The sequence below is a fragment of the Agelaius phoeniceus genome, chromosome 1 (genome assembly GCF_051311805.1).
Source record: "Agelaius phoeniceus isolate bAgePho1 chromosome 1, bAgePho1.hap1, whole genome shotgun sequence".
NCBI lineage: Eukaryota > Metazoa > Chordata > Aves > Passeriformes > Icteridae > Agelaius > Agelaius phoeniceus.
Window position 1 is genome coordinate 155,978,118 of NC_135265.1, and position 23,032 is coordinate 156,001,149.

The window sequence follows — 23,032 nt, forward strand, 5'->3', positions numbered from 1 at the left end:
AGGGAAACCTTCCATGGCACCAGGGACACCTTCCATGGGCCCAGGGACACCTTCCATGGGCAGGGAGACCTTCCATGGGCCCAGGGACACCTTCCATGGGACCAGGGACACCTTCCATGGGCAGGGACACCTTCCATAGGCCAGGGACACCTTCCATGGGCCCAGGGACACCTTCATGGGCAGGGACACCTTCCATGAGACCAGGGACACCTTCACAGGGCCAGGGACACCTTCCATGGGACCAGGGACACCTTCCATGTGCAGGGACACCTTCACAGGGCCAGGGACACCTTCCATGGGACCAGGGACACCTTCCATGGGACCAGGGACACCTTCCATGGGCAGGGACACCTTCACAGGGCCAGGGACACCTTCCATGGGCAGGGACACCTTCCATGGGACCAGGGACACCTTCCATGGGACATGGACACCTTCCATGGGCAGGGACACCTTCCAGGGGCAGGGACACCTTCACAGGGGCAGGGACACCTTCCATGGGCCCGGGGACACCTCCATGGGACCAGGGACACCTTCCGTGGGCAGGGACACATTCACAGGACCAGGGACACCTTCCATGGGCCCAGGGACACCTTCCATGGGCAGGGACCCCTTCCATGGGACCAGGGACACCTTCCATGGGAACAGGGACACCTTCACAGGGCCAGGGACACCTTCCATGGGCAGGGACACCTTCCATGGGCCCAGGGACACCTTCCATGGGCAGGGACACCTTCCATGGGCCCAGGGACACCTTCCATGGGCCCAGGGACACCTTCCATGGGACATGGACACCTTCCATGGGACATGGACACCTTCCATGAGACCAGGGACACCCTCCACTGTCCCAGGCTGCTCCAAACCCCAATGTCCAGCCTGGCCTTGGGCACTGCCAGGGCTCCAGGGGCAGCCCCAGCTGCTCTGGGAATTCCATCCCAGCCCCTGCCCACCCTGCCAGGGAACAATTCCCAATTCCCAATGTCTCATCCAGCCCTGCCCTCTGGCACTGGGAGCCATTCCCTGGCTCCTGTCCCTGCAGGCCTTGTCCCCAGTCCCTCTGCAGCTCTCCTGGAGCCCCTTCAGGCCCTGGCAGTGGCTCCAGGATCTGTCCAGAGCTCAGTTTTTCCCTTTCACCCCCCAGATCTGCACCCCACAGGATTTGTGTGCTGAGAATCAGAAGCCCAGCCTGGAGCCATGGCAGGCAGCAGCACCTTGGGATCCCAGGATCCCAACTGGGTTGGGTGGGAAGGGAGCTTAAGGGATATTAACCCTAAATTCTTAGACATAATCCTAAATTCTCGAATATTGACCCTAAATTCTTGGATATCACCCTGAATTCTTGGATATTAATCCTAAATTCTTGGATATCATCCTGATTTCTTGGATATTAACCCTAAATTCTTGGATATCACCCTGAATTCTTGGATATTAATCCTAAATTCTTGGATATCATCCTGATTTCTTGGATATTAACCCTAAATTCTTGGATATCACCCTGAATTCTTGGATATTAACCCTAAATTCTTGGATATCATCCTGAATTCTTGGATATTAACCCTAAATTCTTGGATGTCATCCTGAATTCTTGAATATTAACCCTAAATTCTTGGATGTCATCCTGAATTCTTGGATATTAACCCTAAATTCTTGGATGTCATCCTGAATTCTTGGATATTAACCCTAAATTCTTGGATATTAACCCCAAAAACCCAAATCAAATCCCACACTGAAGCAGCAGCAGCGGAATCACGAGCAGGGCCCAGCTCCAGGGTGGCTCGGAGGAATAAATCACAGGAACAATTCCAAATTTCCACCTGTGGGGCCCAGCTGAGCCCTCCCATCCCAGGGAAGGGCTGCAGGAGCCCAGAGCTGCTCCAGGGCATCCCCACAGGGGCAGAACTGACAGGTGGGGATGGGGATGGGGACGGGGTGGAAATCACAGCCTGAGCCCAGGAAATGGGACAGACAGACAGACGGACAGACAGACGGACGGACGGACGGACGTGGTGGGAGCAGCAAACTCCCGCTGGTCACAGCCCCCCCTTCCTGGGCAGATTGGGGGTCTGGGACCCCAAAGCAGCAGGGATGAACCAGACTGATAGACCAGGCTCACCCCAGTGCTGCCCACACCAAGGGAGGCACAAACAAACCTCCCACAAGAGCACAAAAGCCAATTTTGTCTCCCTTCTGCTGGCGCTCCCCAGGGCGGGTGGTGCAATACGTGGCAGGGGTAATTCAGGCTATTTATGCATGGTATAAAATATTGTGAAATCCAAACCATGTCTTTTGACCACCCTGGCTGGGAGTAGCTGTTTATTTAGATTGAACTAATTCCTGGACACAAGTTAAGATAACCATTGATGCTTTAACATAAGAACACGTGAAAAATGCGTGTATTTTATGATTGGCTTTTTGCAAATATTCAAGTGAATATTACATGTGTTGTGTTAGAAAGTTATGCCGTATTAATTCTCTTAAGTAGTGTGTTAAATATAGTTTTGGGTTATAAAAATTGTTAAAATAGAAACGATGCTGTGTAAGATACTTTTTTTAAGAAAGGGCTCGCAGCGAGACAGCAGCCACAGGACACCTGAATCCTTCAGAGAAAGAGAATTTATTGCTCCATTATCAGAAGAAAGGAACTTCCTGCCTCGAAGGTGCTGTTAGGATTGGAGGAAGAAGTTGACGATGACCAGACAGAATCCTGTGTTTGAATGGAATTTATGCATCATGGATGAGGTGTATGAATATGCAACAGGCTGTTGATTTTAAGGGTCAATCCTCTGTTAATGTGGGTCCTTTTTGGGGCTTATTTTGCCCAGAAAGAGGTACCTGGACTGTCCCTAACTCTTTGTTTTTATTGTCTCATATTGTCCTAATCCAAATTGTCTGAATTATTATTACTCTAATTGTATTGCTATTTTTATAACCATCTCATTACTATTAAACTTTTAAAATTTTGAAAACGAGTGATTGGCGCTTTTCACACCGTGCGAAGCCGTGAGCATGAACGGGGGAGGCTCTGACACTCCAGGGATCAGATCCAGGTTCAGCCAGCACCGAACCCGGGCTCGACGCTGTCCCTTTGGCTGTGGTGGCTTCAAAGACTGAACTTGGGTCTCACACGCAAATTAATAATAAATAATAAATCTTTGCTAAATCTCTGATAATTTTGCCTCGCGATTTGATCATTTACAGCAATGGGAAAAGCGAAGGAGGCCACGGAGGCGAGGCTGAGAGAGAGCCCCGGTGCTCCCAGGTGGGAAAGGGCGTGTGAGCAGCAGCTCCCAAACAGCAGCAGAGCTGTGGCAAGGGCAGGGCAGGGCTGGGACACTGCCAGGGCCATGGAGCTGCTCCTCTGACACTGCCAGGGCCATGGAGCTGCTCCTCTGACACTGCCAGGGCCATGGAGCTGCTCCTCTGGGACACTGCCAGGGCCATGGAGCTGCGCCTCTGGGACACTGCCAGGGCCATGGAGCTGCTCCTCTGTGACCCTGCCAGGGCCATGGAGCTGCTCCTCTGTGAGGCTGCCAGGACCATGGAGCTGCTCCTCTGTGACACTGCCAGGACCATGGGCCAGGGAGCTGCTCCTCTGTGACACTGCCAGGACCATGGGCCAGGGAGCTGCTCCTCTGTGACACTGCCAGGGCCATGGAGCTGCTCCTGTGACACTGCAGGGCCATGGAGCTGCTCCTCCGTGACACTGCAGGGCCATGGAGCTGCTCCTCTGTGACCCTGCAGGGCCATGGAGCTGCTCCTCTGTGACCCTGCCAGGGCCATGGAGCTGCTCCTGTGACACTGCCAGGGCCATGGAGCTGCTCCTCTGTGACACTGCCAGGGCCATGGAGCTGCTCCTCTGTGACCCTGCCAGGGCCATGGGCCATGGAGCTGCTCCTCTGTGACACTGCCAGGGCCATGGAGCTGCTCCTCTGGGACACTGCCAGGGCCATGGAGCTGCTCCTCTGGGACACTGCCAGGGCCATGGAGCTGCTCCTCTGGGACACTGCCAGGGCCATGGAGCTGCTCCTCTGTGACCCTGCCAGGGCCATGGAGCTGCTCCTCTGTGACACTGCCAGGGCCATGGAGCTGCTCCTCTGTGACACTGCCAGGGCCATGGAGCTGCTCCTGTGACACTGCCAGGGCCATGGAGCTGAGCCTCTGTGACACTGCCAGGGCCATGGAGCTGCTCCTGTGACACTGCCAGGGCCATGGAGCTGCTCCTCTGTGACACTGCCAGGGCCATGGAGCTGCTCCTCTGGGACACTGCCAGGGCCATGGAGCTGCTCCTCTGTGACCCTGCCAGGGCCATGGAGCTGCTCCTCTGTGACACTGCCAGGGCCATGGAGCTGCTCCTCTGTGACCCTGCCAGGGCCATGGGCCATGGAGCTGCTCCTCTGTGACACTGCCAGGGCCATGGAGCTGCTCCTCTGTGACACTGCCAGGGCCATGGAGCTGCTCCTCTGGGACACTGCCAGGGCCATGGAGCTGCTCCTCTGTGACACTGCCAGGGCCATGGAGCTGCTCCTCTGTGACACTGCCAGGGCCATGGAGCTGCTCCTGTGACACTGCCAGGGCCATGGAGCTGAGCCTCTGTGACACTGCCAGGGCCATGGAGCTGCTCCTGTGACACTGCCAGGGCCATGGAGCTGCTCCTCTGTGACACTGCCAGGGCCATGGAGCTGCTCCTCTGTGACACTGCCAGGGCCATGGAGCTGCTCCTCTGTGACACTGCCAGGACCATGGAGCTGCTCCTCTGTGACACTGCCAGGGCCATGGAGCTGCTCCTCTGGGACACTGCCAGGGCCATGGAGCTGCTCCTGTGACACTGCCAGGGCCATGGAGCTGCTCCTCTGACACTGCCAGGGCCATGGAGCTGCTCCTCTGTGACACTGCCAGGGCCATGGAGCTGCTCCTCTGTGACACTGCCAGGGCCATGGAGCTGCTCCTCTGTGACCCTGCCAGGGCCATGGAGCTGCTCCTCTGTGACACTGCAGGGCCATGGAGCTGCTCCTCTGTGACACTGCAGGGCCATGGAGCTGCTCCTCTGTGATACTGCCAGGGCCATGGGCCATGGAGCTGCTCCTCTGTGACACTGCCAGGGCCATGGGCCATGGAGCTGCGCCTCTGTGACACTGCCAGGGCCATGGAGCTGCTCCTGTGACACTGCCAGGGCCATGGAGCTGCTCCTCTGTGACCCTGCCAGGGCCATGGAGCTGCTCCTGTGACACTGCCAGGGCCATGGAGCTGCTCCTCTGACCCTGCCAGGGCCATGGAGCTGAGCCTCTGTGACACTGCCAGGGCCATGGAGCTGCGCCTCTGGGACGCTTTTCACAGGGGTTCTTGGATCAGAGACAGGGATCTGACTCCTCCATGTGAGGAGGAGTGTCCCAGACATCTTTTCATGAAAAATCCTTTTCTTAGGAAAAGAGGAAGCTGAGAGGCCTCAGGAACAAAATTTAAACAGTAATTATCTGCTGGTGTGGGATGCAACAGGTAAATCTGGGATTGGTCTCATGTGGTTGTTTCTAATTAATGGCCAATCACAGCTCAGCTGGCTCGGACAGAGAGCCCAAGCCACAAACCTTTGTTATCATTCTTTCTTTTTCTATTCTTAGCTAGCTGGGAATCTGCACAAACACCTGGGAATCTGTACAAATACCTGGGAATCTGCACAAACAAACACCTGGGAATCTGAACATACAAACATCTGGGAATCTGAACATACAAACACCTGGGAATCTGCACAAACAAACATCTGAGAATCTGTACAAACACCTGGGAATCTGCACAAAGAAACATTTGAGAATCTGCACAAACACCTGGGAACCTGCACGAACAAACACCTGGGAATCTGCACGAACAAACACCTGGGAATCTGTACACCTGTGAATGCACAAACACCTGGGAATCTGCACAAATATCAGTGAATCTGCACAAACACTTGGGAATCTGCAGAAACAAACATCTGTGAGTCTGCGCGAACATCTGGGAATCTGCACAAACATCTGGGAACCCGCACGAACAAACACCTGGGAATCTGAACATACAAACACCTGGGAATCTGAACATACAAATACCTGGGAATCCGCACAAACATCATCTGGGAATCTGCACAAACACCTGGGAATCTGCGCAAACACCTGGGCATCTGCACAAACACCTGGGAATCTGCGCAAACACCTGGGAATCTGCGCAAACATCTGGGAATCTGCGCAAACATCTGGGAATCTGCGCAAACATCCATCTGTGAACCTGCACAAACATCTGGGAATCAGCACATCACGAACACCTCGGAATCTGCACAAACATCTGGGAATCTGCACAAACACCTGGGAATCTGCACAAACACCTGTGTGTAGGGGGTAGCACGGTTGGGACAGACGGAGACGAGAGATCTCTGGAGCCAGGTGAGGAACTTGGGGTTCATTGCAAAGGGCCTGGGGCAGGGCCCTGCTGGAGCTGCCAGGCAGAGCTCAGAGCAGGGCTGAGAGAAGAGAGGGGAGAGAGGGTGAGAGGGAAAGAGAGCAAAAGCACAGGAGAGCAAAAGGGGTAAGAGAGTAAAAGACAAGAGAGCAAAGTTCCCATTACAATACAATAAATCTTCTTCTGTGTTGAATATTCTGATTCTCACTAACCAATCCAGTACAAGATACAAATCCTACAGCATTTCCATACAGCCTATAAGAATCACTACATTACCACACTGTGTTACATTTTAAACCCTAAAAACTCCTCTTTGGGCCCCTTCTGCCAAGCTGTAGGGTCTGCTCTGACCCTTGGGCCTGTCTGAGAGCAGAGGGTGTTGTTCCATCAAAAGGGGATCACCTTCAGCTGGCCACACCATTATTTTCCAGTTGTTCAGTAACTGAGGGATCTCAAAGCTTGCTTTCATTTCAATCTCCCTTATAGTTTCCATATTCTCAAAATCTTTTGCCAGACAATCACATTGATAAGGCTTTTCCTGTTTCATCTTCCCCAACACCTGTGAATCTGCACAAACAAATATCTGTGAATCTGCACATCACAAACACCTGGGAACCTGCACAGCTCCTGCACAAACTTCCTCCAGCCGGTGATCAGGAGCATTCCTGCCCTCTCCTGGAGCAGCTGTGATGCCCAGGGAAGGCCATCCCACCCTTCCCACCCCTCAGCAGCACATCCCACCCTTCCCTGCTCCAGCTGGAAGAGCCCCGGGGATGGAGAGCACCGGGACCCAAAGCACTCGTGTGGAGACGGCTCTGGGGGTTCCCACCTGTCCCACACCTGCACAGGAGGATGAACCCCCCCACCCTACCCTGGACCAGGTCTGGGCATGGCAGCACCGCTCCAGAAAGGTCCTGCATAAATCAGCATGGAAATCCTCAATAAACACCACTGGCATTGAAATCCTCACCATGAAACATGGCTGGCATTGAAATCCTCACCAATAAATATCATTGTTTGTTTGGCATTGAAATCCTCACCATTAAACACGGCTGGCATTGAAATCCTCACCATTAAACATGGTTGGCATTCAAATCCTTACCACTAAATGTCACTGTTTGGCAATTTCAATTAAACATTGAAATCCTCACCAATAAATGTCACTGTTTGTTTGGCATTGAAATCCTCACCATTAAATGTGTCTGTTTGGCATTGAAATCCTCACCATGAAACATCACTGACATTGAAATCCTCACCATTAAACATGGTTGGCATTGAAATCCTCACCATTAAACACCACTGGCACTGAAATCCTCACCAATAAATGTCACTGTTTGGCAATGAAATCCTCACCATGAAACATGGTTGGCATGGAAATCCTCACCATGAAACATCACTGGCATTGAAATCCTCACCAATAAATGTCACTGTTTGGCATTGAAATCCTCACCATGAAACATCACTGGCACTGAAATCCTCACCAATAAATGTCACTGTTTGTTTGGCATTGAAATCCTCACCATTAAACATCACTGGCATTGAAATCCTCACCATTCAACATTGAAATCCTCACCATTAAACACCACTGGCATTGAAATCCTCACCATGAAACATCACTGGCATTGAAATCCTCACCAATAAATGTCACTGGCATTGAAATCCTCACCATTAAAGGTTGCTCTTTGGCCAGAGCAGACTGAAGGAATTTCCCCAATATCCCACCCTGAGCTCCCCTGGCCCAGCCTGAGGCCGTTCCCTCTGCTCCTGTCCCTGTTCCTGGGATCAGATCCCAAATCCCCCCGGCTGTGCCCTCCTGTCAGGAGCTGTGCAGAGCCACAAGGGCCCCCTGAGCCTCCTCTGCTCCAGGCTGAGCCCCTGCCCAGCTCCATTCCTGTCTCTGAACGTGCTCCAGCTCCTCGATATTCTCCATTTCACGAGGGGCAGGGGCAGGGTCAGGCCCCATTGACCTGTGGTGTGGGGAAGGTGTTTTCCAGAGAGGGGGAGGGAGCAGGAACGGGGGCAAGGGGGTGTGGAAGCACCTGGCAGCACCGAGGGACAGAGCAGCTTATTGGCCAGGAGGAATGATCAGCCAGGAGGAATGATCAGCCAGGAGGAATTACCAGCCAGGAGGAATTATCGGCCAGAAGCTGGGATCAGCCTGGAGGAATGATCAGCCAGGAGCAGGAATCAGCCAGGAGGATTTGAGTTATCAGCCCCAGGAGCTGGGATCAGCCCCAGGAGCTGGGATCAGCCTGGAGCTGTGATCAGCCAGGAGGATTTGAGTTATCAGCCAGGAGGAATGATCAGCCAGGAGCTGTGATCAGCCCCAGGAGCTGTGATCAGCCCCAGGAGCTGGGATCAGCCCCAGGAGCTGTGATCAGCCAGGAGCAGGGATCAGCCCCAGGAGCTGGGATCAGCCAGGAGGAATTATCAACCAGGAGCTGTGATCAGCCCCAGGAGCTGTGATCAGCCAGGAGCAGGGATCAGCCCCAGGAGCAGGGATCAGCCAGGAGGAATGATCAGCCAGGAGGAATTATCAACCAGGAGCTGGGATCAGCCAGGAGCTGTGATCAGCCCCAGGAGCAGGGATCAGTCAGGAGCTGGGATCAGCCCCAGGAGCAGGGATCAGCCCCAGGAGCTGTGATCAGCCGGGAGCTGTGATCAGCCCCAGGAGCAGGGATCAGCCCCAGGAGCAGGGATCAGCCTAGAGCTGTGATCAGCCCCAGGAGCTGGGATCAGCCAGGAGCAGTGATCAACCAGGAGCAGGGCCAGGAACAGTGATCAGCCTGGAGCTGTGATCAGCCAGGAGCTGTGATCAGCCCCAGGAGCAGGGATCAGCCCCAGGAGCAGGGATCAGACCTGGAGCAGGGATCAGACCTGGAGCAGGGATCAGCCAGGAACAGTGATCAGCCTGGAGCTGTGATCAGCCTGGAGCTGTGATCAGCCCCAGGAGCTGCGATCAGCCAGGAGGATTTGATTTATCAGCCAGGAGCTGTGATCAGCCCCAGGAGCAGGGATCAGTCAGGAGCAGGGATCAGCCCCAGGAGCAGGGATCAGACCTGGAGCAGGGATCAGACCTGGAGCAGGGATCAGACCTGGAGCAGGGATCAGCCAGGAACAGTGATCAGCCTGGAGCTGTGATCAGCCCCAGGAGCTGTGATCAGCCTGGAGCTGCGATCAGCCAGGAGGATTTGATTTATCAGCCAGGAGCTGTGATCAGCTTCTCAGCAAAGCCCAGCCTGGGAATTCAGGCCGGGAGATTCAGGCCTGGGCTGAGCTGAGCGCTGGGGCCGGGTCCTTTACCGGGACAGGGGAGATAAGGGGCAGATAAAGGGTCTGGCCTCAGGGACAGGAGAGATAAGAGGCAGATAAAGGGTCTGGCCTCGGGGACAGGGGAGATAAGCGGCAGATAAAGGGTCTGGCCTTGGGGACAGGGGAGATAAGGGGCAGATAAAGGGTCTGGCCTTGGATGGGCCTTTCCCCTCCAGGCTCCAACAGTGCCTATGGTCTGTCTGTCCCCCAGCCCCGTGTCCGTCCCCCAGCCCCCGCCTGGGGCCAGGATTCACCCCCAGCTCTGCTCCCTGTTCTGGGGGCCCTGACAGGGACAGGGTGGCTCCAGCCCCGTTTTTGGGGAGGCACTCCTGGTGCTGCAGCCTGGCACAGGAGGATGAGCTGCCCCCTTCTCTGGAGAGGAGGAACGGCGCTCTCCAGCCCCGGGGTGGGCTCTGGGGGCAGCCCCGGCACCGCACCGGTGACCGGCACGGCCTCGCTCCCGCAGCAGCTCCGGGGTCACCGTTCCGCCACCTGTGGGGCTGGCACCGGGCACGGCTCCGGGACTCAGACCGGCAGAACCGTCCGGGAGCCCCACGGGGCGGTTACCGACTGCCCGCACGGCCGGTCCCACCGGAACCGGGGCCGCGGGACGGGCCCGGACTGAGCCGGGGCACAGCCCGGTTCTCCACACCGGGGCCTTCCCACACCGGAGCCCGGCCTCCAGAACCCGGTACCGGGACACGCTGAGCCCGAGTCCTGCCCCAGACACCCCGGAGCAGGGCACGGTGAAACCTGAGCCCTTGCAGCCGCCGCACCGGGCACGGTGAGATCGGGCCCCTGGGCACGGTGAGAGCGGGTCCCGGGGCACCTGGGCACGGTGAGATTGGGTCCCTGGGCACGGTGAGATCGGGTCCTTGGGCACCTGGGCACGGTGAGATCGGGCCCCTGGGCACCGTGAGCCCGGTCCCCGCACCGGCACAGCCCGCACCGAGCCACGGCGGGCTCGGCTCTCCCCGCACCGAGACACGGCGGGCTCGGCTCTCCCCGCACCGAGACACGGCGGGCTCAGTTTTCCACACCGAGACACGGCGGGCTCGGCTCTCCCCGCACCGAGACACGGCGGGCTCGGTTTTCCACACCGAGACACGGCGGGCTCGGTTTTCCACACCGAGACACGGCGGGCTCGGTTTTCCGCACCGAGACACGGCGGGCTCGGTTTTCCACACCGAGACACGAATCGCTGTGACATGGCGAGCTCGGCCTCCCTCACCGGCACAACCCGAGCCAGGCGTGACCGAGCCCGGCTCCCCGCACCTCCGGCCGCCCCCGGGCACTCGCTGCCCGCATCGCCCTCCGGCCGCGGCCCTCGCGGTGCCCCGCAGGGCCCGGTGGCCCCGTCCCCGGGATCCCCATCCCGTCTCCCGGCGTTCCGCGGCTCCCACCTGCTCGCGGCGCTTCTGCCAGCGGCCGCAGGGACTCTCCTCCAGCACCTCGCTCTCCTCCTCGCTCTCCTCCTCCTTCTCCTGCGCCAGCCGCGCGTCCGGCTCCGGCACCGCCATCCCCGCCGCGATCCGCGATCCGTGCCCGGCTGTGCCGGGCTCAAGTCCGACCTGATCCGCTTAGATCCGACCCGATCCGCTCAGATCCGATCCAATCCGACCCGATCCGACCCGATCCGCTCCGAACCGCGTCGAGCCGCGCTGATGCGCGCCGAACCGAAGCGAACCGAACGGAACCAAGCCGAAGGCGGCGAAACGGAGCCGAGCGGCACCGCAGCGCCCCGAGCCCCGCCGCGCTCCGCCGGTGCCGTGCGGGGCCGGCCCGGTCTCGTCCCGCCCCGCTCCGGACGTGCGGCCGCGCACGCCCCGCCCCGCCGGGAGGGGCTCCCGCACCCCCGGCAGCTCCCGCACCCCCGGGAGGGGCTCCTGAATCCCCGGGAGGGGCTCCGGCACCCCCGGCAGCTCCCGCACCGGGCTCGACCCGCCCCGGGGCCGTCCGGTTCGTGTCCGTGTCCTGCCCCCACCCCCCCAGCAACCGCCGGTTGCCCCCTCCGGGGCCCCGGGGCTCATCCCACCCTCGGAGCCCCGTTCCCTTCCCACCCTCCGAGCCCCGTTCCCTTCCCACCCCTCCGAGCCCCATTCCCGTCCCCCCCTCCGAGCCCCGTTCCCGTTCCCTTCCCACCCCTCCGAGCCCCGTTCCTTTCCCACCCCTCCGAGCCCCGTTCCCTTCCCACCCCTCCGAGCCCCGTTCCCTTCCCACCCCTCCGAGCCCCGTTCCCGTTCCCCCTTCCGAGCCCCGTTCCCATTCCCTTCCCACCCCTCCGAGCCCCGTTCCCGGGCCCGCCCCGTGTCCCTGGGGCTGCCTTGCCCGGCGCTGTCCCCATCTCGGGGGTCCCTCCCTGCCCGTCCCCCGCAGCCGCCCCTGCTCCGGTACCGGGGGCTCTGCGGGACCCCCTGGCCGGGCCCTGGGCACCCCGGGAGCTCCGCACCAGCCCCCACCCGGCGCCCAGCCGATGTTTTCGTTCCGCCGGGAGCTCTCTGGCTCGTTAGATTATTTTTGGTTTGTTTTTTGTTATTTTTTTTCCTTTTTCTGGCCGTCTCCATTTACTTTTAGCCCGGCCGTTCCTCGTCCCACCCTTTTTCCGCGCTGCGCTGGCGCCTGGCGGGGCTCGGGCTCGTCCTCCCCCTCCGGGCTGCGGCTGCTCCGGGTGACCGAGGGGACACGGGAAGGGCACGCCAGGTATGGCCACAACCTCCCGGCCTGGCACGGGACAAGGGAGCAGGAGGTGTGTCCTGGTGGGGGCCACCACCGGGTCCTGCACGGCCACCACTGGGTCCTGCTGGGCCACCACTGAGTCCCCTGGGCCAACACCAGATCCCCCTGGGCCACCACCAGGTCTCACTGGGTCACCACCAGGTCCTGCTGTGCCACCATCAAGTCCTTCTGGGCCACCACCAGGTCTCACTGGGCAGCACCAGGTCTCACTGGGCCACCACCAGGTCCTGCAGGGCCAACACCAGGTCCCCCTGGGCCACCACCAGGTCCCCCTGGGCCACCACCGGGTCCTGCACGGCCACCACCAGGTCTCACTGGATCACCACCAGGTCCTGCTGTGCCACCACCGAGTCCTTTGGGCCACCACCAGGTCCATCTGGGCCACCACCAGGTCTCACTGGGTCACCAGCAGGTCCCCTTGGGCCAGCACCAGGTCCCCTTGGGCCACCATCAGGTTCCTCAGGGCCACCACCAGGTCCCCCCTGGGCCAACACCAGGTCCTGCTGTGCCACCATGAAGTCCTTCTGGGCCACCACCATGTCCTGCTAAGCTACCACCGAGTCCCCTGGGCCACCACCAGGTCTCACTGGGCCAGCACCAGGTCCTGCTTGGCCACCATCAGGTCCTGCTTGGCCACCACCGAGTCCCCTGGGCCAACACCAGATCCCCCTGGGCCAACACCAGGTCCCTCTGGGCCACCACCAGGTCTCACTGGGTCACCACTATGTCCCCCATGGCCACCACCAGGTCCCCCTGGGCCAACACTGGGTCCCTCTGGGCCACCACCAGGTCCCCCCTGTGCCACCACCAGGTCCCTCTGAGTCACCACCACCTCCCCTGGGCCACCACCAGGTCCCTCTGTGCCACCACCAGGTCCCTCTGTGCCACCCCCAGGTCCCTCTGTGCCCCCCAGCCCCTGTTCCAGCCCAGTGCCTGGTGCCAGGAGCTGCCCCTGGGTCACCTTGTCCCCTGTGTGCCAGGAGCCCCCCCTGGGTCACCTTGTCCCCTGTGTGCCAGGAGCTCCCAGGGTGGGTCACCTTGTCCCCTGTGTGCCAGGAGCTCCCAGGATGGGTCACCTTGTCCCCTGTGTGCCAGGAGCTGCCCCTGGGTCACCTTGTCCCCTGTGTGCCAGGATCTCCCCTTGGGTCACCTTGTCCCCTGTGTGCCAGGAGCTGCCAGGATGGGTCACCTTGTCCCCTGTGTGCCAGGAGCTCCCAGGATGGGTCACCTTGTCCCCTGTGTGCCAGGCGGGGCTGGAAGCGGTGCCAGCCCCTGGTTCTTATCACAGCAGAGTCTGGGAATGAGTTCAAGGCCAAGGGATGGAAATGTTGTCACCAAACACAAACCGAGCCCCACGCCCAGGCACCTTCCCCATCCCCAGAGCCCCTGCAGCGCCCCGGGGCCACCTCCCGGCCTCGCTGGCAGCCCCGGGGCCACCTCCCGGCCTCGATGGCAGCCCTGGGGCCACCTCCCGGCCTCGCTGGCAGCCCCGGGGCCACCTCCTGGCCTCGATGGCAGCCCCGGGGCCACCTCCTGGCCTCGATGGCAGCCCTGGGGACACCTCCCGGCCTCGATGGCAGCCCCGGGGCCACCTCCCGGCCGTGGCTCACTCCAGCTCCTGATGGGACCCTTGTGACCATCTCCTGGCCATGGCTGACTGCTCCCAGCTCCCAGTGCCACCCCTGTGACCCCTCCTGGCCTCGATGCCACCCCTGTGACCCTTCCCAGCCTCAGCTCACCCCAGCTCTCGATGGTGGCACCCCTGTGACCCCTCCTGGCCTCCATGGCACCCCTGTCACCCCCTCCTGGCCATGGCTGACTGCTCCCAGCTCCCAGTGCCACCCCTGTGACCCCCTCCAGGCCTCGATGGCAGCCCTGTCACCCCCTCCTGGCCATGGCCAACTCACTCCAGCTCCTGTGGCAGCCCTGAGACCCTTCCCAGCCTCGGCTCACCCCAGCTCTCCATGGTGGCACCCCTGTGACCCCCTCCCAGCCTCGATGGCAGCCCTGTGACCGCCTCCCGACCTCAGCTGATTCCAGCTCAGGATGTGACCATCTCTCCCAGCTGACTTTGGCTGATTCCAGCGCCCAGTGCCACCCCTGTGACCCCCTCCCAGCCTCAGTTGGCTCCAGTTCCCTGGGACCATCTCTGAGCCTCAATGGGACCCCTGTGACCCTCTCCTGGCTGTGGCTGCATCCAGCTCTTGATGGTGGCACCCCTGTGTCCCCCTCCCAGCCTCGGCTGATTCCAGCTCCTGAGGGCAGCCCTGGGGCCACCTCCTGGCCTCAGCTCACTCCAGCTCCCAGTGCCACCCCTGGGACCCTTCCTGGCTGTGTCTGACTCCAGCTCTCCATGGTGGCACTGCTGTGATCCCCTTCTGGCCATGGCAAACTCACTCCAGCCCCCAGTGCCACCCCTGGGACCCTCTCATGGCCGTGTCTGACTCCAGTTCTCCATGGTGGCACCCCTGTGACCCCTCCCAGCCCCCAGTGCCACCCCTGTGACCCTCTTGTGGCCGTGGCTGCCTCCAGCTGTCAGTGACACCCCTGGGGCCACCTCCCAGCCTCGATGGCCCCTCTGTGACATCTCATGGCTGACTGCTCCTGGCTCTTGGTGACACCCCTGTCACCCCCTCCTGGCCGTGGTTGACTCCAGCTCTCAATGGTGGCACCCCTGTGACCCTCTCCTGGCCATGTCTGACTCCAGCTCTCGATGGTGCCACCCCTGTGACCCTCTCCTGGCCGTGTCTGACTCCAGCTCTCGATGGTGCCACCCCTGTGACCCCCTCCCGGCCATGGTTGACTCCAGTTCTCGATGGTGGCACCCCTGTGTCCCCCTCCTGGCCATGTCTGACTCCATCTCTCAATGGTGGCACCCCTGTGACCCCCTCCTGGCCTCCTGGAGCTGCCTTTTCAGCACCTCCAGCACCCCCAAAAGGGATGAGCGGATGAGCAATGTCTGGGCCGAGTTTGCTGATCCACCGCAGTTTCTGGGTGGTTCAGCTTCCAAAGCCGGCTCGGGTGGCACAGGGAGGGGTGGCACAGGTGGGTGTGCACAGGTGGAACCAGTTCCTCAGCTGGGAGAGCACCTGGGCAGGGCTGGAGCACAGGGAGGGCACGGGGAGAGGCTCCTCAGGGTCCCACAGCTCTGCTCTGCTCTGCAGCTCCCTGTTCCATCACTGGACAGCACAGGTGAGCTCACCTGTCCTGCCTGTGCTCCCAGGTGTGTCACTGCACACAGGAGGGCACAGGGAGGGGCTCCTGGCTGTTCCAGACCTCACCTCCCCTCTCCAGCTCCCTCTTCTCTCACTGGACAGCACAGGTGACCTCACCTGCCCTGCCTGCTCCTCCCAGGTGTGTCACTGCACACGGGGAGGGCACAGGGAGAGGCTCCTCAGGGTCCCACAGCTCTGCTCTGCTCTGCAGCTCCCTGCTCCATCACTGGGGAGCACAGGTGAGCTCACCTGTCCTGCCTGTGCTCCCAGGTGTGTCACTGCACACAGGGAGGCAGCTGGGAGCCCCATGGAGCTGTGGAGCACAAGGAGCAGGGAAATCTCTGCTGCTCCTGCAGGTGAGTGCAAATCTCTGCTGTTCCTGCAGGTGAATGCTCGGAGCAGGGAAATCTCTGCTGTTCCTGCAGGTGAGTGCTCAGAGCAGGGAAATCTCTGCTGTTCCTGCAGGTGAGTGCAAATCTCTGCTGTTCCTGCAGGTGAGTGCTCAGGGCAGGGAAATCTCTGCTGTTCCCTGGGCTGAGTGCTCAGGGCAGGGAAATCTCTGCTGTTCCCTGGGCTGAGTGTTCGGAGCAGGGAAATCTCTGCTGTTCCCTGGGCTGAGTGTTCGGAGCAGGGAAATCTCTGCTGTTCCCTGGGCTGAGTGTTCGGAGCAGGGAAATCTCTGCTGTTTTCTGGGCTGAGTGCTCAGGGCAGGGAAATCTCTGCTGTTCCCTGGGCTGAGTGCTCCGCGTGGTAGCAGCGGAATTCGTTGCCCCAGGGCGCTTGCAGCTGATTTGAAAGGGGTTTTAAAAAGCCATTAGGCGAATTTGCGGCAGGGAAATTGATTGAGCGCTATTAAGCAGAGTCTCGGCTGCAGCCCCTGTGGCTCCAGAGGCTCCTGCTGTGGATGGCCGGGAGCTGCAGCCGCTGGAGCACAGCCCGGTCCCTGCTCAGCTCCTCGGGCCGCTCCTCTCGGGGTGCCCTGGGGGAAATGGGGAGCAGGGGCACCCCTGGGCTCAGGTCTGAGCTGCTCCCAGCCGGGTGGCGCAAGGATTTGGTCTTCAGGGCGTCTCTGGGGGTCCCCTGTGTGTTGGGACCCACAGCGGGGGCACATCTGTGAAAAATGCGTGTGTTTTATGGTTGGCTTTTCGCAAATATTCAAGTGAATATTATATGTGTTGTGTTAGAAAGTAATGCTGTATTAATTCTCTTAAGTACTGTGTTAAATATGGTTTTAGGTTATAAAAATTGTTAAAATAGAAACCATGCTATGTAGGAGACTGTTTTTAAAAATAAAGGACTCACAGCGAGATAGCGGCCACAGGACACCTGAATCTTTCAGAGAAAGAGAATTTATTGCTCATTATCACAAGAAAGGAACTTCTTCCCGCCTCGAAGGCGCTGTCAGGATTTGGAGGAAGAAGCTGACACTGCCCAGCCAGAATCCTGTGTTTGAATGGAATTTATGCACCATGGATGAGGTGCATGAATATACAACAGGCTGTTGCTTTTAAGGGTTAATCCTCTGTTAACGTGGGGCCTTTTTCGGGCTTATTTTGCCCAGAAAAAGGTACCTGGACGTCCGTAACTCTTTGTTTTTATTGTGTCATATTGTCCTAATTCAAATTGTCCAAATTATTATTACTCTAATTGTATTACTATTTTTATAACCATTTTATTACTATTAATCTTTTAAAAATTTTAAAACAAGTGATTGGCGTTTTTAACATATAATTAGAGTAGTAATAATTTGGACAATTTGAATTAGGACAATACGAGACAATAAAAACAAAGAGTTACAGACAGTCCAGGTACCTCTTTCTGGGCAAAATAAGCCCGAAAAAGGACCCACGTTAACAGAGGATTAACCCTTAAAAGCAACAGCCTGTTGCATATTCATGCACCTCATCCATGATGCATAAATTCCATTCAAACACAGGATTCTGGCTGGGCAGTGTCAGCTTCTTCCTCTGAATCCTGACAGCGCCTTCGAGGCAGGAAGAAGTTCCTTTCTTCTGATAATGGGGCAATAAATTCCCTTTCTCAGAAAGATTCAGGTGTCCTGTGGCTGCTATCTGGTGCGAGCTCTCTATAAAAGTATCCTACATAGCATGGTTTCTATTTTAACATTTAGTTATAACCTAAAACCATATTTAACACAGTACTTAAGAGAATTAACACAGCACAGCTTTCTAACACAACACATACAATATTCATTTGAATATTTGGGAAAAGCCAATTATAAAATACACATTTTTCACACTCAGCTCCTGCCTGGCTGCCCCGAGCACAGGAGCAGCCTGGAGCTCCTGCCTGAGGAGCTCAGCACGGGGATTATGGGTGCAAAGTTCCAGGGTTTGGTTTCCATCCAGGACTGGAGCGCGTGGGAGGTGGGCAGGATTTGGGATTTGGGATTTGGGATTTGGGATCTGGGATTTGGGATTTGGGATTTGGGGGCGAGTTCTGTCTGCAGGGCAGGGGCAAGGGCACTCGGAGGGTGGAGCTGGGGCTCCTGTCACCCTCTCACCCCTGTCACCCTGTCACTCCTGTCACCCCTGTCACCCCTGTCACCCTTTAACCCCTGTCACCCTGTCACCCTGTCCCCTTGTCCCCCTGTCATCCCTGTCACCCCTGTCACCCCTGTAACCCTGTGCCCCTGTCACCCCTGTAATCCCTGTCCCCCTGTCACCCTGTAACCCTTGTCCCCCTGTCACCCTGTAACCCTGTCCCCCTGTCATCCCTGTCCCCCTGTCCCCCTGTCACCCCTGTCACCCCTGTCACCCCTGTAACCCTGTCACCCTGTCACCCCTGTAACCCCTGTCACCCCTGTCACCCTGTCATCCCTGTCACCCTGTCACTCCTGTCATTCCTGTCACCCCTGTCACTCCTGTCACCCTTGTCACTCTGTCATCCCTGTCACCCCTGTAACCCTTGTCACCCCTGTCCCCCTGTCACCTCTGTCACCCTGTAACCCTTGTCCCCCTGTCATCCCTGTAACCCCTGTCACCCCTGTCACCCTTGTCACCCTGTAACCCTTGTCCTGCTGTCACCCCTGTCACCCCTGTGATCCCTGTGATCCCTGTCACCCTGTAACCCGTCACCCCTGTCCCCCTTGTCACCCTGTCACCCCTGTCATCCCTGACACCCCTCTCCCCCTGTCACCCCTGTCACCCTGTCACCCCTCTCACCCTTGTCACCCTGTCATCCCTGTCATCCCTGTCACCCTTGTCACCATGTCACCTCTATCACACCTGTCCCCCTGTCACCCTGTCCCCCTGTCACCCCTGTCACCCCTGTCCCCCTGTCACCCCTGTAACCCTGTCACCCTGTCACTCCTGTCATCCCTGTCACCCTGTCACCCCTGTCACCCCTGTCCCCCTGTCACCCTGTCACCCCTGTAACCCTGTGCCCCTGTCACCCTGTCACCCTTGTAACCCTTGTAACCCTTTCACCCTGTCACTCCTGTCACCCCTGTCATCCCTGTCACCCTTGTCATCCCTGTCCCTCTGTCCCCTTGTCACCCCTCAGAGGCTGGAGCCAGGGCTCCTGTCACCCTGTCACCCCTGTCCCCAGGTGCCCCGGGCACGGCTCCCTCCAGGGCTGGGGACCTCTGGAGCTCCTGGTGCTGCCAACCCTGCAGGGCTGGCAGGTGCAGGGGCTCCAAAACCCCACACTGGGGTGAGCAGGGGTGACCCCACACCTGGGGTGAGCTCCAAAACCCCACACCTGGGGTGAGCAGGGGCTCCAAAACCCCACACTGGGGTGAGCAGGGGGGGTGACCCCACACTGGGGTGAGCAGGGGCTCCAAAACCCCACACCTGGGGTGAGCAGGGGCTCCAAAACCCCACACTGGGGTGAGCTCCAAAACCCCACACTGGGGTGAGCAGGGGCTCCAAAACCCCACACCTGGGGTGAGCTCCAAAACCCCACACTGGGGTGAGCAGGGGTGACCCCACACCTGGGGCGAGCAGGGGTGACCCCACAGGGCTGTGCAGCCACCCTGCAGCTCCTGCATTATTTAACGGGGGGTATAATAACTCCTGGTGTTATTTAATGAGGGTTATAATAACTCCTGATGTTATTTAATGAGGGTTATAATAACTCCTGGTGTTATTTAATGAGGGTTATAATAACTCCTCATTATTTAACAGGAGTTATAATAACTCCTCGTTATTTAACAAGGGTTATAATAATGCCTCGTTATTTAATGGGGATTATAATGACTCCCCGTTATTTAACAAGGGTTATAATAACTCCTCATTATTTAACAGGGGTTATAATAACTCCTCGTTATTTAACAGGGGCTATAATAACTCTTCATTATTTTCCAGGGGTTATAATGACTCCTCATTATTTAACAAGGGTTATAATGACTCCTCATTATTTAATGACTCCTCATTATTTAACAGGTGTTATAATGACTCCTCATTATTTAACAGGGGTTATAATGACTCCTCGTTATTTAACGGGGTCCCAGCTGTGGATCCCCCTGGATGTGCCCTGAGCTGGCCGAGCCCGTGGCCACTCCCAAGCCCCTCTCAGGCCCCTCTGTTTTTCCCCTCCTGGCACCTCTGCAGGCCCTGGGGTTGGGGGGCACAGCCTGGCACGGTGGGACCCCCCCAGCCCGGCCCAGCGCTCCTGGAATAAACAGGGCAGGAGATCTTTCACCTTTTGAATGCCTTCATTATAAACCAGCTTGGGTGGGGAGACCCGACGGGTCACACACACACAGAGGCCACCACTGCTCCCAGGAGTGGCACAGAGGAGGAGGAGGAGGAGGAGGAGGAGGAGGAGGAGGGAAATTGCAGCTGCGCCCTCTGATCTGCAGGCAGGGCTGGGTGCTCCATCCCCACGAGAGCAGCAGGGGATTCCTGGATCCTGAGCTTGACACTCGAGCTCTTCCTTCCAGCTGACATCTCTGAGCTCAAGGTGAGGGGTAGAGAGGATCTCAGCGGACACCGGGTTCTGTTCCTCACCTCCAGACATCACTTCAGTCTCTCAAGTCTGTGGTGGCTCGTTGGTTTTAGGGGTTTTTCCTGCGGGATTTGGTGCGGGGTTCCCTCATTCGCCTGCCAGCCCCGATGTCACCTTCTCCTCACAGTCCTGGGTGCCATTTCCCAGGAAGCAGCAGGGGGATGCTGGACAAAGGGGATTTCTCACCACCAACAGCAGGTAATTAAAGGAAAACCATTAACAGCAGGGGATTACAGCATGAAATTATTAACAACAAGCAGTTAGAACTCCAGCTTGGCAGCAATTGGCTTAGCTTGTGAACTCTGCAACCTTTGAAAAATGGACAACTCTTCTTCCACTCATAACAGGAGCACAGATCCAGGAGCAGCAGGAGCCCCCACCCCAATGGTTCCAGCACTCCAGGCGAATCAGGAGCCCCCAGCCCAATGGTCCCAGCACTCCAGGCGAATCAGGAGCCCCCAGCACGGTGGTGCCACCATTCCAGGAGAATCAGGAGCCCCCAGCCCAATGGTCCCAGCACTCCAAGAGAATCAGGAGCCCCCAGCCCAATGGTCCCAGCACTCCAGGAGAATCAGGAGCCCCCAGCCCGGTGGTCCCAGCACTCCAGGAGAATCAGGAGCCCCCAGCCCAATGGTCCCACCATTCCAGGAGCAGCAGGAGCCCCCAGCCCGGTGGTCCCAGCACTCCAGGAGCAGCAGAGCCAGAGCCCCTGGCCCAATGGTCCCAGCATTCCAGGAGAATCAGGAGCCCCCAGCCTGGTGGTCCCACCATTCCAGGAGAGTCAGGAGCCCCCAGCACAGTGGTCCCAGCACTCCAGGAGAATCAGGAGCCCCCGGCCCAATGGTCCCAGCACTCCAGGAGAATCAGGAGCCCCCAGCCCAATGGCCCCAGCACTCCAGGAGAATCAGGAGCCCCCAGCACGGTGGTGCCACCATTCCAGGAGCAGCAGGAGCCCCCAGCACGGTGGTCCCAGCACTCCAGGAGAATCAGGAGCCCCCAGCCCAATGGTCCCAGCATTCCAGGAGAGTCAGGAGCCCCCAGCACAGTGGTCCCAGCACTCCAGGAGAATCAGGAGCCCCCAGCCCAATGGTCCCAGCATTCCAGGAGAATCAGGATCCCCTGGCACGGTGGTGCCACCATTCCAGGAGAATCAGGAGCCCCCAGCACAGTGGTCCCAGCACTCCAGGAGCAGCAGGAGCCCCCAGCCCAATGGTCCCAGCACTCCAGGAGCAGCAGAGCCGGAGCCCCCGTTCCTTTCCCTGCGCTGGCTCCGCGGGGCCGGGAGCAGCCGGGCCCGGGGGGTCTCCCCTGCCTCCCTTCCCCTCTCGCTGCCCGGGGGCCCCGCTGGGTCCGTGCCCGTTTTCAGCCGCGTTTGATGATGGGGCCGGGCTGCGGGGCTGTCGTGCGCTGCCGCTGCCCGGCCCGCTCCGTGCCAAAGCGGCTCCGTGGTTCTGGCAAGCGTCCTGCTGCCGCTCCGTCCGTCCGTCCGTCCGTCCGTCTGTCTGTCGGTCCGAAGGATGGGTTTGTGTGTCTGAGCTCCGCCGGGCTGTGACTGCCCTGCCCGCAGCTCCTCACCTGCAGCATCACCTGGAGCCCGCAGGTGTCAGCAGGTTGTTATAAATGATCAAACCGAGAGCCAAACTTGGAAGAAAACTTAGCAGAGATTCATTAATTTGTCCGCGTAGACCGAATTTCGGTCGTCAAAAACCACCACAGCCAAAGAGGTCAGCGTGGAGCCCGGGATCGGCGCTGGGTGAACACGGATCTGACCCCCGAGTGTGAAAAATGCGTGTATTTTATCATTGGCTTTTCGCAAATATTCAAATGAATATTATATGTGTTGTGTTAGAAAGTAATGCTGTATTAATTCTCTTAAGTACTGTGTTAAATATGGTTTTAGGTTATAAAAAATGTTAAAATAGAAACGATGCTATGTAGGATACTCTTTTTAAAAAGAAAGAACTCGCAGCGAGACAGCAGCCACAGGACACCTGAATCTTTCAGAGAAAGAGAATTTATTGCCCCATTATCAGAAGAAATGAACTTCTTCCTGCCTCGAAGGCGCTGTTAGGATTCAGAGGAAGAAGCTGACACTGCCCAGCCAGAATCCTGTGTTTGAATGGAATTTATGCATCATGGATGAGGTGCATGAATATGCAACAGGCTGTTGCTTTTAAGGGTTAATCCTCTGTTAATGTGGATCCTTTTTCAGGCTTATTTTATCCAGAAAGAGGTACCTGGACTGTCTGTAACTCTTTGTTTTTATTGTCTCATATTGTCCTAATCCTAATTGTCCAAATTTTTGTTACTCTAATTGTGTTACTATTTTTATAACCATTTTATTACTAATAAACTGTTAAAATTTTTAATACAAGTGA

General features: G+C 58.0%; 2 protein-coding genes across 4 annotated transcripts in view; one reads left to right on the forward strand and one right to left on the reverse strand.

The window, feature by feature from the left end:
• NRBP2 (nuclear receptor binding protein 2) overlaps nucleotides 1-11,513 on the reverse strand; it is a 61,073-nt gene extending 49,560 nt beyond the window's left edge. For 2 of the 3 annotated variants that reach the window (XM_077190105.1, XM_077190100.1), the window contains exon 1: nucleotides 11,136-11,513. In XM_077190105.1, coding sequence (XP_077046220.1) covers nucleotides 11,136-11,252 — 117 coding nt within the window. In that variant the 5' untranslated portion in view covers nucleotides 11,253-11,513. The remainder of the gene's footprint in view (nucleotides 1-11,135) is intronic. The other variant, XM_077190096.1, reaches the window with a different exon arrangement.
• A 4,133-nt stretch (nucleotides 11,514-15,646) lies between these two features.
• LOC129117380 (uncharacterized) lies at nucleotides 15,647-23,032 on the forward strand. The gene is made up of 3 exons (XM_077190110.1): nucleotides 15,647-16,148; nucleotides 20,708-20,852; nucleotides 21,002-23,032. The coding sequence occupies exons 2-3, from the start codon at nucleotides 20,762-20,764 to the stop codon at nucleotides 22,204-22,206; spliced, it is 1,296 nt and encodes a 431-aa protein (XP_077046225.1). The 5' UTR covers nucleotides 15,647-16,148; nucleotides 20,708-20,761; the 3' UTR covers nucleotides 22,207-23,032.

Bases quoted from the DNA above. Each gene is read 5' to 3' on its own strand.
- LOC129117380 (XM_077190110.1), top strand. From the start codon at position 20,762: ATGTCACCTTCTCCTCACAGTCCTGGGTGCCATTTCCCAGGAAGCAGC. The intron at 20,853-21,001 runs GTAATTAAAGGA...CACTCATAACAG, and splicing joins TTTCTCACCACCAACAGCAG to GAGCACAGATCCAGGAGCAG.